Here is a 13,723-nt window from a genome sequence, read left to right as displayed (position 1 = left end):
TTTTTCAATGGTTTGGCTTATACTTGGACTATATGAATAAATGACACCCTGACCATAAGCCTGATGTTTAGCTGACATTGTCACAGAGTAACTGTTTCTACAAAGCCTTCATTTAATTGTATCATGGAATACACAAGCCTGACTCTCCTAGTATCTTCGGGAGACACTTTACTTTGGGGGTACATTTGGTTTTTCAGATCACTTTGGTCATGTGTTCTGTGTTAGGTCCTTAAAATTTGTATTTATTAAAATTTTTTTATTTTTATTTTTTAAGATTTTATTTATTTGACAGAGACACAGCAAGAGAGGGACCACAAGCAGAGGGAGTGGGAGAGGGAGAAGCAGGCTTCCCGCCGAGCAGGGAGCCCGACCTGAGCTGAAGGCAGCCGCTTAAAGACTGAGCCACCCAGGTGCCCCGATTAAAATTTTTTTAAACTAGTGTTTCATGGTTGCAATAGTTAGGCTACTGACACAAGCTTTAAGAGATAATTAGCTGCAGCAATTCAGAGGTATGAATGTTTCTTTCTATGTAGAAAGACAAAGCTCATTGATTATTCAACATATTAGCAAATTCTCAATTTGACCTTATAGAAAGGTACAGAGCCACGTCCTGGTGGTTCAAACATATAAATGCATCTATGAAATGTCAAATTTTTGTGCCATTGTTTTGTAATGACTCATGAAGTTACCATCATCTTCCCCCAGTTTTTGTAAACAAAGATACATTTTGATTAGCTAATTATATCATGTATATTCATTTATTAATCAGGATTTCTCTGGATATATAAATCAGTATTTCTCTTTCTCTAGTGTTTGTGTTTTAAAAAATCACCAAAAAATTAGGGAGATTTCACAACAGAGAAAGGTTAGAAGATCTCTGGCTTGATTTATCACCATAGTTTGTTTCCTAGATATAACTTTTTTTTCAAGGATCCTTGCAAAGGGTTTATAAGTAGAAGATGTATTATGGTAAAAAAATCTCTTTGGAAAACTTGGAATAATAAGGAAAAATTTTAAAAAAGTATTGGTGAGCTCAGGAGAAATGATAAGGAATTGTATAAGGTTTTCCTGAACTCTTTAAGAGATTAAAAACTTTCTCACTTAAGGGGACCTTCTTGACAAAGACATTCTAAAAATCATGGATTATTTTCAAAATTTGCATTACACCTCTTTTACACTCCAACTTGCATGATGTAAAGAACTGAGTGTCTCGGCTGTATTCTTCCTGTTAGGCTAAACTGACCCACTACTTTACAAATTTATAAGGATTTAAATTCCTTTTAAATTGGCTATGGGTTATTGCTTGATAGAAGTGATTCTAAAACAAGTAATGTCATTTAATCTCACTTTATTATACTACATTCACTGAATATTTAAATTTTCATACATGTATTGCCCCCTTACTGATATCAATATTTAACTTTTACAGTGATTTAGAGGCCTGTTTTTGAAGTGATCCAGTTTCGGTAATAAACCACATTTGTGTAGACTCCAGGTTTGTTCTTTTGACCACAGTTATCTCCCCAGCTCACAATTCCAATGAGATACCAGGTATCTTTAAGATCCTTTACAACTAAAGGTCCCCCAGAATCACCCTGAAAATAAAAGAAAGAAAATTAGCTAAATATAAAGCTTATTACTTAAAATATCCGATGAACCACATATTTTATTATTCGATAGCATATGTGTTGATTACCAACTATAGAATAATTAATTGAAACATAGATTTCAAAAGCTATAAAAGCTTTAAATTTCAATTTCCACATTTTAATTTTTTCAGCTTTATAGACATATAATTGACAAATAAAATTGTGTATATTTAAAGTGTACAAACATGATATTTAACATACATATACTTTGTGAAATGATTACAACAATCAGTTAATTAACACATCTATCACCTCAAACAGTTACTCTGTGTGTGTGTGTGTGTGTGTGTGTGTGTGTGTGTGTGTGTTAAGAATGACTAAGGTCTACTGGCAAATTTCAAGTACACAAACAGAAAGTCTAGCTGGTGTTGGTTTCTTCCTGACTCCAAACAGGGTGCTTGGACCTCGGTTTTATTGGACAGACTAAACCCCTCACCATGAGCCTCAGTTATAATCACTGTATTCCTGTCTTGGACCGTGTCCCTGAGCCACTTTCTTGATATTCTCCCCAATTTTTCTATGGCTAGAGCTTTGTCTTACCACTCACTTGTGTAGTCACGAAGCAGGAATCTTACTTCTGCTCCCCAATTCAGTGAAATCTCTTTATGACCACCTCCTCCCCAAGGCATATCACTAATCTCACCATTTGCCTAGATTCCCATGTGCTATCTGCAAATGGACTCGTGTCACTACTTTCCCCTTGTCCATCATGGCTTGGACCTCTCTGTGCATTCTCTGAATTCTAGCTGCCTTCCTCCACATTCTCAGCAACTGAGGCTGGATATGTACCAGATTCTGCTCTTGCCCAGCCTATAGGTTACAAAACTCCTTGCTCTTTTCTGACAGAAGTTTATGTGTGTAATTTGTGAGTCTCTGGGCAGAGTTTTCTGTCACCCAATATCAAAACAATTTTGATATTTCACCATTTGATACTTGATATGTCATCTCCTTGGAGTTTTCAAGAATCTCATGTTATAAAGCAAGTACATCCAGGAAGAAATACACTTTCTACCTTTGTCAGAAAACATACATGCAGGATAGCTATTGGACAGCAGAGGAAGGCACTGGAAAGGGCACCAGGTAGTCCCAACATGGTCTGATCCACCCTCTCAATTAGCGTAACAGCCTCTCCTTCTCCTTATGCTGAGACCCAACAGATTACTTGGGATTCCCTCAAATATGAATTTTAATTTCACACCTTCATAATTTTTGCTATGCTCTTTCTATATATAGAAAAATAATACTGTTCTCTTATTCTATAACTGGGTAGGAGCCATTTACCCTCAGGTCTCATATCCTTCAGTATGATCTCTCTGATACTTGCTTAAAAATGTTCCCTTCATGCTAAAAATATTTGTTATCCCTTATATCATTTGAAACATCTCATCATAGTTCATTGCTCATGATTATTTACTTTCTAGATGAGAGCACTTTAAGAAAAGGGACTCTGCTTTATGAACCTTTGGACTTCTGGTATTAAGAAAATTTAATTTTGTTGGGTAGTTTGTTTTATAGCATCAAAGAAACTCTGTTTATAACATTTTGCTTAATAAAACATCTAAAAATGTTTTTGTTGTGAAATCTGCATTTAGAAATTATTGAACTGACAAGATATCTGTATTGGTACTACCATAAAGAACATAGAATATTTCTTGAAAGAGATAAAAATGTTTTGGGTTAATGATATTAAAATAATCCCTCTCCACCTACCCTGCAGGCATCATAAATTCCTTCCAGATATCCAGCACAAAACATTCCAGATTTTATATCATGGCCATATACATGTGGTTGCTTGCACACATCATCACTTATGATTTTCAGTTTGGCTTCTCGAAGATTATTTTGGGATTCCCCTTCAGGGAAAACAAAGTCAGGTTAGTGTTTACAATCAACATCCTTAGCTAGAATGAAGTGAGTGGAATTTTTTTCCCAATCTAATCTATTTCATACTAAAATTGTCAATACGGAATGAGATTGAGGTAAGCAGTTTCTAGAGAATAAATTCCCCTTTAAAATCTGGCACATTTAAATGATAATTATTATCCTTTATCACATTTTATAAATACCTATCCTAGGAAGAAAAACATTTCCCAGAGTTAAGCAAACTCTCTTGCTGTTGTTATATGTATGTACCTACACTAGATTTTATGATCCAGAGTGTATCTAAGTATGACCAAAAACATTCAAAAACAAAATCATTTTTATTTATTAGAAGTTTAAGTTAGTATATCAAGTTAAATCATTTTAGAGAGGGCCGTGGAAGCTTTGTTATCAGAGATTATCTCTACACAGATATCTACTGTTCTATCTACTGTTATCAGAGACTATCTCTACACAGAATCTACTGTTCTTGATCCCTTTTAAGTTAACCTCTGTAGTTCTGCAGCAGATTTTGCTGCAACTGGACACTGTAAGCTGAGAAATGGGAAAACTTGTAAGGTGACTGAGGAAGGTGAAAATGAGTAGTGGAGCAAACCAAGGGGAGGAGGAGATGAAAAGGGTCAAGGGAGGCTCACAAAGATGGGGCATAGAGGGAGGGAGTCTTGGAGTGAAGGTGGGCATGAGGTTGACAGCACACCTGATGAACACCTGGCATTGCATAGAGGAGAGCACATAGACTCTAGTGTTGCTGAGGGAACATTGCTCTTTCATGTCTTCCTTGAAGCCCACCCTTTTGGAACTGCCTCTCCCTTATTCCATGTGATTCTGACCAGCCTGTCTATCACACATCTGCCTTTCTTGGTATAGACACAGGAATGAGTGTTTGAGTTAGCCAGTCAACCCAAGTACCCCTGGACACAAACAGGACCAAAAGAGACCTTTTCAGGGATTAACGTAGATTCTGGCAAAGAGGGCAGGTTCTTCCCTCTGCAGCTACTAGGGGAAGATGATGTAAACCCTGATGTTGTTGGCCACCTTTGACACTATGTGGAGCTAGAATCCCTCCATATGAAGGCAACCTCAGGGAAAACAGAGTCAGAAATGGGAAGATTCAGAGATTCAGAATCAAATGACATCATACTTCATACTCCTGAATCCAGCTATGTCTGAAACCAGACTCTTCCCATCTTTCTTGACTTCTAAATTACAAGGGCAAAATTTGCCATTTTCTTATTATTTTTGCTTTAATAAGAGTTGAGTTTCTGTCACTTACAAAATAAGAGCTCTAACTAATCCAACCAAACTGTGTGGAAATGGCTGGCAGGATAATATTGTTGGAGATTAAATCACACTGTCCTAAATTGGACATAGTGCTCTGTGGTCCTTTTTGAAATACCTACCACCATAGAAGAGTGCTCCAAATCCTGTGATATAGACAGTGGAATTTGGTTGGAAGGATGCAGAGGCTTCTGGCAGACAAACCCGGCGGATGTCATCAGTAAAGGTGACCCTGGGAGAGAACTGCACGACAGCAATGTCGTATTCTCTTGCTGGAGAGTGATATCTTTCATGGACAATAATTCTTCTGACATTTCTTTTCATTAGTGGAGGGTTGATTGTTGTCCCAAAGCTAACAGTCCATTGACGTGGATTTGCATTACTGGAAAAGGTTAGAAATGAACAGAATATATAAACTGCACTATAATAATTGCATAAAGGTTAATAAAAAACTCCATCTTAAAAATATTTGGCTGTAATGATAGTTTCCTTTGACCTTTAAATATAGTTTATTGCTATTTTGAAAGATAAACTGTGTACAAACAATATCTTAGAGCTGAAATCCAAAAAAGAATTATTGAATTCTAGAACTGTAAAGCATATAAACTATCATTCATTTATCTCTTCAACAAATATTTATTGAAATTCTACATGGTGAGTCTTATTTGAAGTGTTGGGGTTAAAGTTGTGAACCAGACAGAAAAAGTGCCTGCTGCAGGCTGTATTCAATTCCAGTGAAGGAAAAAGAACAAAACAAATTAACATTAAATAAATCCAAGCAGTAATAATGGTTATGAATAAAATAAAATAGAGTAATTGAATAGAGTATGGGGGGTAGGTAGATAATTCTCTTTTGAGAATATGGTGTTTAGACTGAGACATGATTGATGAGGAGCCAGCTGTGAGAAGACAGGGAGACAAGTTTCCAGAACAACTTCCCAAGGTCTTACACCAGATGGGCTACAGTTCGAGACACAAGGGAAGAACAGTGGGGCATGAAGGTAGGCAGGAACCAGATTTTAGAGTGTCTTATAGGTCATGAATAAAGTGTTTAGGTTTTATTCAAGTGATATGGGAATTCCTTGGGTAATTTTAAGCCATGAGTAATGTAGTTTCATGTACATTTAAAAAAAATCACATAGCTTCTTTCTGGAGAATAGATTCCTGGAGGGCAAGAATTAACAAGGTAAAAGTTGTCAGAAGTCTTGTGAAAGATGACCAACTGTGGGTGACTTCCAGCTTGTGGGTGACTTCTAGCTTGTGGGCTTGAGCAACTGGTGGATCATGGTACGTATAGAGATTGGAAAGGTCATCTAGGAATAAAAGATCATCTAGTAAAGCCTTTGTTTTATACCTAAGGAAAATAAAGTCTAGATGGGTTAAACTATTTGCCTAGTATCACGTCTGCTTGCCTCTCTTTGCTCTTCTCTTTATTGGACATGGTTTCCCATCAAAATCTATTTATTAGTAGCAAGATTAGTGTCCTTAACTAAATAACTGAACTAACATCAACCATGAGGGATAAGCAGAGACAGATACTGTTCACATGGGTACTTGTTTCTCAACCTAATTATTTCTTAATAGGTAGCTTTAGTTAGAGAAAGAAGCATATAAACATATAACGGGGTTTAAGTCCAATTTGACAGCTGTAATTGTGCTGGGATTATTATTTTTTTCTCTAAGGCAACTTAAAATTTAAAACTGAAATTGTGTTTTTATACACAATTTTGATGTGCAAAAATACTCTAATGAGAAAAACTAAATAAAAATTGGTTTGTGGGGGCACCTGGGTGGCTCAGTCAGTTAAGTGTCTGACTCTTGATTGGGGCTCAGGTCATGATCTCAGAGTTGTGAGACTGAGCCCCATGTTGGGCTCTGCACTAAGCATGGAGCCTGCTTAAGATTCTCTTTCTCCTTCTTCCTCTGCCCCTCCCTGCTCACGCTCCCTTTCTCTCTTAAAAAAAAAAAATTGGTTTGTGAACATAACTGTTCATATAGTATAAATATATTGACATTTTTGTTTATGAATCAAGTCTTTTGTGAGTTTTACTGATGTAAATTTGCTCCTTCAACTTAATCATGCCTAGATAAACTTAACATAAATCAAGTATTTTGAACTTGGGAATGCAAAGAACAGAACTTGAATTGTATTTATTCAAACGAAAGTAACATTCTAGAGCCTTCAAACAACACCCTCATACTATTTAATACAGCTTGTACTTGCTATATTTGTAGATAACAAACCCAAAAAAACACCTGATATAAGAGATACTAAGTGAAGATTACAGATAAACTTTTTCTAAATTTTTAATCTAGGCCCAAATTTTAAAAAAGGTGCAATTTAGTGGTGATAAGTATAAAACAGTAATTTAGATCCTCAACTAAAATGTAAAAAATCGAAGTGTGACTCCTGGTCTGGAAACCATCCCTGTAGAAAGGATCTGGGAGTTTTGTTGATTATTAGCTTGAAAATCAATCACATGAAAAGAGTTCTTAAAGTGTTAATTTCGTATAAGACTGCAATGATATCAAATAATCCTAGAGTAGAGAAGGCCATAAAAAGTCATTTGGTCCTCTCACTGATCCAGTGCTTGAAAGATGGGACTTTGCATGAGGCAGACATATATGCTTATGTTCAGTTTCACCATCCCCTAACATTGTGACCTTGGGCAAGGTACTTAACTTTTCTTTTCTTTTCTTTTTGTTTTAATTTATTTATTTTAGAGAGAGAGAGAAAATGTACGTGAGCAGGGAGAGGGGCACAGGGAGAGTGGGAGAGAGAGAGAACCATAAGTGCTGGGCATGGAGCCCGATGCCAGGGCTCGATCTCACAACCCTGAGATCATGACCTGAGCCCAAATCAAGAGTCAGATGCTTGACTGACTAAGCCACCCAGGCACCCCAACTTAACTTTTCTTATTTCCCTCAGCATAAAAGGGCTTATCAAGTAGGGTTTACTTAACGAGGTGAGTGTAAGAATTATATAAAACAAATCTTAAGCATCTAACCAAAAATTTGTAGCACACCAGACCTTAATATATGGTAATAGTTGCTGTTGCAAGAACACACTCTCAAGTAGCAATTGTCTTCACTTGAACCCTTCTGCAGGCGGGGACCTCTCCTTTCCTTAGTCTTTTTCTTCACCTTGGAATCCCTTGCATGTCTGAGCAGTTCTACCTGTTGACAAGTTCTTCCTTGATTCCCTAATTCTCTTCCACAGGAAAGCGTCTCAGACATAGGTTTTGAAAGGCAAGGCTGTATGGTTATACTATCACTTTTATTTTTTTTTATCATCCAACACTCTATACTCTAAGAATATTTCATTTTGTCAAGTTTTCTTTTCAGTGTGTTGTCCAGAACAGAATTCACTATCCCAGCCAGAATTTGACCAACGAAGAGTCTAATATCTCCTTTATTTGAAATCTGCATTTATTTTAATTCACTTTAAATCACAAAGTAGTTTTGTGAACAACTGACTTCATAGTGGGTTATTTTCTGACAAGAATTTCTAAGCAATTTTCACATGTTAAAGCACAAATATGCTTTCGGTACTGATATACGTCAATTGTTTTGGACACATTTAGAGCTTTACGTTTATACCTACTAAAGCTAATCATTTAGTTCTTGCTTATTACTCTAACATAATTAAAGTCCTTTTGAAATTTCTGTTTTTCTTACCCAAACATTGGTTATCCTTTCCAGCATCTGTCATCAGCTACTTTGTTGATTATAACTTCCACATCATCTGCCAAGCCTAGAAAATACACTGTCTTGGACAGGGTGCAGGATTAAGGTCTTTGGTGGGCCATAAAAAACATCTTCAGCATTTTAATAACAATTCTTAATCATGATACTTTAGATAGAATTGTTTAGTTACCAAGCTACCTATTATTGTCACATTCAATTTATATTGTTTTATGTTTTCAGAAGCCCTCCCATTTTACTTTGTCATTATGACATTGGTCATATTATCTATTTTGAGAAGTGTATTTAGTTCTTGGAAGAATATTTCAAGGGAGTCACTGACAAAATCAAGAACGCTTAGAGGAGAAGAACCAAGATTGTAGGACATCTGAAGTTGATGCTGTGAAATAAAGTAGTGATTTTATTTTCACATATGGTTTGGAGAGTCTCACTCATTTTATATTGTTTGGCCTCAAAAAGAGAAAATAAGGAACTAGTTCTCTCCATGGTTCTATGGGGTAAAAAATAAATTTGATCCTTGCTGCTCCAGATGAAAGAACAAATTTCAGTGGGTGGAAGTTATTAGATTGCAGATTTGGTGTTCAGTGTTATAAAGATATTTGCAAAAGTAAAACCATCTACCACAAAATTGGCAAACTTTGGAGATAGTAAGCTCTCCATTACTCATGCCAAACTAGGCACCTGCATAAGGGATTTCCGTGGGTTCTAACATATTTACCTATTGAGCTCTGATGTCTTTCAAGCTTTAAGAATCTGTCTCTAAACAGATTTAGACTCAGGTAGGTGGAATTTACTATGGTATCATAAGTCAGAATTTTATTTGCAAATATCTTCTTTCATTTGGTGGGCTGGTTTTTGTTTTATTTTGTTAATGGCTTCCTTCACCATGCAAAAACTTTTTATTTTGGTGTAGTCCCAAAATAGTAGTGTAGTTTTGGTGTAGTTTAATTCTGCTTTTGTTTCCCTTACCCAAGGAGATATGTCTAGAAAATATTTCTACAGCTAATGTCAAAGAGATTGCTGCCTATGTTTTCTTCTAGGAATTTTATAGTTTCAGGTCTCACATTTAGGTCTTTAATCCACTTTGAGTTTATTTTTGTGTATGTTGTAAGATGGTGGTCCAGTTTCATTCTTCTGCATGTAGCTGTCGGGTTTTCCCAATACCGTTTGTTGAAGAGACTGTGTTTTCCCATTGTATATTCTTGCCTCCTTTGTTGTAGATTAATTGACCATATAATGGTGGGTTTATTTCTGGGAACTTTATTCTGCTCTATTGATCTATGTGTCTATTTTTTGTGCCAATATCATATTGTCTTGATTACAACTTTGTAGTATATCTTGAAATCTGGGATTGTGATTCCTCCAGCCCTATTCTTTCTCAAGATTTCTTTGGCTATATGGGGTCTTTTGCACAATGAAGGAAATCATCAATGAAACAAAAAGGAAACCTCCTGAGTGGGAGAATGTATTTGCAAATGATATATCTGATAAGGGGTTAATATTCAAAATACAAAAAGAACTTATACAACTCAACACCAAAAAAACCCCCCAAGTGCTCCAATTGAAAAATGGGCAGAGGGCCCAAATAGACATTTTTCCAAAGAAGACACACAGATGGTCAACAGACACATGAAAAGATGCTCAACATCACTGGTCATCAGAGAAATGCAAATCAAAACCAAATGAGACATCACCTTAAACCTATCAGAATGACTAAAATCAAAAAGATAAGAAACAGGTGTTGGCCAGGATGTGGAGAAAGGGGAACCCCCCCTTACACTGTTGGTGGGAATAGCAAACTGGTACAGCCACTCTGGAAAACAGTATGGAAGTTCCTTAAAAAGTTGAAAATAGAACTATGACCTAGCAACCACACTACTAGGTATTTACCCAAAGAATACAAAAATACCAATTCAAAGGGATACATGCACCCCAATGTTTATAGTAGTATTATCTACAATAGCCAAATTATGGAAACAGCCCAAATATCCATCAACTGATGAATGGATAAAAAAGATATGGTATATATATGCAATGGGATATTACTCAGCCATAAAAAAAGAATGAAATCTTAACCATTTACATTGACATGGAGTTAGAGTATTATGCTAAATGAAGTAAATCAGAGAAAGACAAATACCGTATGATTTCACTCAAGTGTGGAATTTAAGAAACAAAACAAATGAGCATAGGGGAACAAAGAGAGAGAAGCAAACCAATAAACAGACTCTTAACTATAGAGAATAAACTGATGGTTACCAGAGGGGAGGTGGATGGAGGGATGAGTTAAATAGGTGGTGGGGATTAAGGAGTACAGTTGTTATGATGAGCACTGGGTGTTGTATGTAAGTGTTGAAGCACTAAATTGTACAGTTGAAACTAATATTACACTGTACGTTAACTAAGTGAAATTTATTTATTTATTTATTTTAAGGATTTTATTTATTTATTTGAGAGAGAGAATGAGATAGAGAGAGAGAGCATGAGAGGGGGGAGGGTCAGAGGGAGAAGCAGACTCCCCACTGAGCAGGGAGCCCGATGAGGGACTCGATCCCGGGACTCCGGGATCATGACCTGAACCGAAGGCAGTCACTTAACCAACTGAGCCACCCAGGCACCCAACTAAGTGAAATTTAAATAAAAACTTAAAAAAAGAAACTAAAACAAAAAGGTTATATGCACTCCTATGTTTTATTGCAGCATTATTTACAATAGCCCAGATATGGAAGCAACTTAAGTATCCACTGATAAACTAGTAGATAAAGAAGATGTGAGGTACACACACACACACACACACACACACACACGAATATTACACAGCCATGAAAAAGATGAGATCATGCTATTTGTAACAGCATGGATGAACCTAGAAAGTATTATGCTAATAATAAATAATTCAGACTGAGAAAGACAAATACCATATTATTTCACTCATATGTGGAATCCAAAAAAAAAGGAATAAACAAGTAGAATCAGATCTATAAATACAGAGAACATACTGGTAGTTGCCAGAGGAGAGGGGGATTGAAGGATGAGAAAAATATGGAATGAATAACTCACAGGAATAAAAGGCACAGCATGGGAAATAATAGTCAGTGATGCTATAATAGTGTTGTGTGGTGGTAGATGGCAGCTACACTTGTGGTGAGCACAGCATAACATACATGTTATGATAAGCTGAATCAACATGTTGTACACCTGAAACTAATGTAACATTTGTGTCAACTATACTCCAACACCCCTCCCCAAAACCTGTGAGGCCATGACCAATGAGTGCTGGATAATGACTACTACCCCCACTAATTTTGCAAAGAAGTATGCAACTATAACATTATATTAGAAAAGAACCAGAAAGAAAAGTTTCTCATTTACCTCAGTAATATTTGGGGGCATTGGTTATTACTCAGAACATAATAAAACTTAGTTTTTTAACAATAATGGAGGTCAGCTCACAGTCAATAACTTACTTCATAAAACAGTGTGCTGCAGTGATGAGCCATGTATTACTGATCAAGGTGGCCCCACACTGATGTATGTTGTTACGCTGAAGGGAAGCTTGCCAAGGCCAGGCAGCCTTCGCTACGATGTCTCCAGACATTATTCTGTTGACTATTAATGGAACAACTCGTTTACCACAACCTGAAGAGATAAGATCATTAAGTTATAAGAAATGTCCCTATAGTCTTTGATTCAGAGTACCTAATAGAGAACTGTAATGTAGTATTGATATTTATCAATATACAAACATGTACAATATTAATATCTGTCCTCTGTGTTTCCTGATATGTTGATGTTTTGCTCATCCCTGTATTTATAGATGTGGATATATATTGCCTACTAAAGCTATGTCAACTATGAAGGGTTGACATATCACAAAGTATGTGTCCTGAGGATTTATGGTATCCATTGTCTAGATGTCCTGGGAGCTCCTACTAAGACTATTGCTTCCCAGTTTCAGATGATCCAGTGTGTTACTTTGACATGAAGTCTTCACCAGAAGAATTCCTCAGACAAGCAATTGTCCATTTGTTGGAACTCCTTCTCCCATATATTTTTCTGCATGACTAGTTCCTAAGGTATGCATGGGTTAATGTATAATGACCAGTTTCTCACACTGCAGGATGGAGAGTTCCATGTTTCCACATAAACATCCCATTCACTATTGGTGGGAATAAATATGTACTGTATTATGTGCATCAGATTAGAGATTACTTTGCTGCTTAGGGTTCCTAAGAATTAAGTCTGTTCCAAACATGGTGCTAAAGTGCTTGCTTCGGCAGCACATATACCAAACATGGTGCTAATAAAGAAAATATGGTAGATTCAATTATTGTTCCAACTAATTGGGTATCAAAAAAGAAAACACATTTTACTGATATTGACTACACTGCATTGTGGCCAGTCATTTTAGAAATCTACCCCACTCTGCCATTACTCTAGTCTAGACTATCATTTTTCTCATCTGGAGGACCGCAACAGCTTTAGTTCATTGCCCTGCTTCTGGTCCTGCTCTCCTAATCTGTTCTCCATACTGAAAACTGACTGATCTTTCTTGTATGTGTAAACCCTTTAGGGACTTCCCATTGTCTTCCAAACAAAGTGAGAATGTTTCAGCATGCTTCTGGTCCTTGATCACTATTAATCATACCCATTTCCCATGTTCACCAACTCCCATTCAATGTTCCTGTTACACTGACATTTTTCAGTTACAAGAAATGACCATGTTCTTGCTTTTCTGAAGACATTTTTATGTACTACTGCTCCTGCTCAGGGCACTCATTCCACTTGTCACTTGACTTCTCTCTCTCCTGTCTCAGGGATCACTTTCTGACCCTACAAGACCAGGTTAAGCTGACTCTGTGATTGACTGCACTTTCTATGCTGTAGCATTTATCACACTATTTTAACATTTCTTGATTTATTTATGTCTTCCCCTACCTTCAAGCTCTTCATTTTAGAGGAGGGATCGTGTCTTATTTATAGTGGTATATTCACTTTCTGGCACTTGGTAGATGTGAAAAAGATACTCATTGAATGAATGAATAAATGAATAGAAATCTATAATGTGTTTGCAAGACAGAGAGGCAAATGCATGAATACTTTTGCTCAAATTCACCACCACTTTGATAAAATCTTTCAAAATTTAGGCCACAGTGATATGAAGTGAGTGGGAGGAGCTGCTGTCAACCATGAAAATGAACGTATTAAGC

At 36.5% G+C, this 13,723-nt stretch overlaps 1 protein-coding gene across 1 annotated transcript in view; it reads right to left on the bottom strand.

The window, feature by feature from the left end:
* Positions 1–1,433: 1,433 nt before the first annotated feature.
* Positions 1,434–13,723, bottom strand: part of TMPRSS11A (transmembrane serine protease 11A) — a 45,967-nt gene continuing 33,677 nt past the window's right edge. The window contains exons 7-10 of the mRNA XM_028100568.1: positions 11,981–12,152; positions 4,931–5,190; positions 3,360–3,502; positions 1,434–1,595 (exon numbers count right to left, since the gene is read on the bottom strand). Coding sequence (XP_027956369.1) covers positions 1,434–1,595; positions 3,360–3,502; positions 4,931–5,190; positions 11,981–12,152 — 737 coding nt within the window. The remainder of the gene's footprint in view (positions 1,596–3,359; positions 3,503–4,930; positions 5,191–11,980; positions 12,153–13,723) is intronic.

Source organism: Eumetopias jubatus, unplaced genomic scaffold (genome assembly GCF_037043125.1).
Source record: "Eumetopias jubatus isolate StellerSeaLion01/CBP00866 unplaced genomic scaffold, mEumJub1_p1.0 scaffold_2, whole genome shotgun sequence".
In the NCBI taxonomy this organism is placed as follows: domain Eukaryota; kingdom Metazoa; phylum Chordata; class Mammalia; order Carnivora; family Otariidae; genus Eumetopias; species Eumetopias jubatus.
The sequence above is the reverse complement of the archived record's forward strand: the minus strand, read 5'-3'. Positions and strand labels throughout refer to the sequence as shown.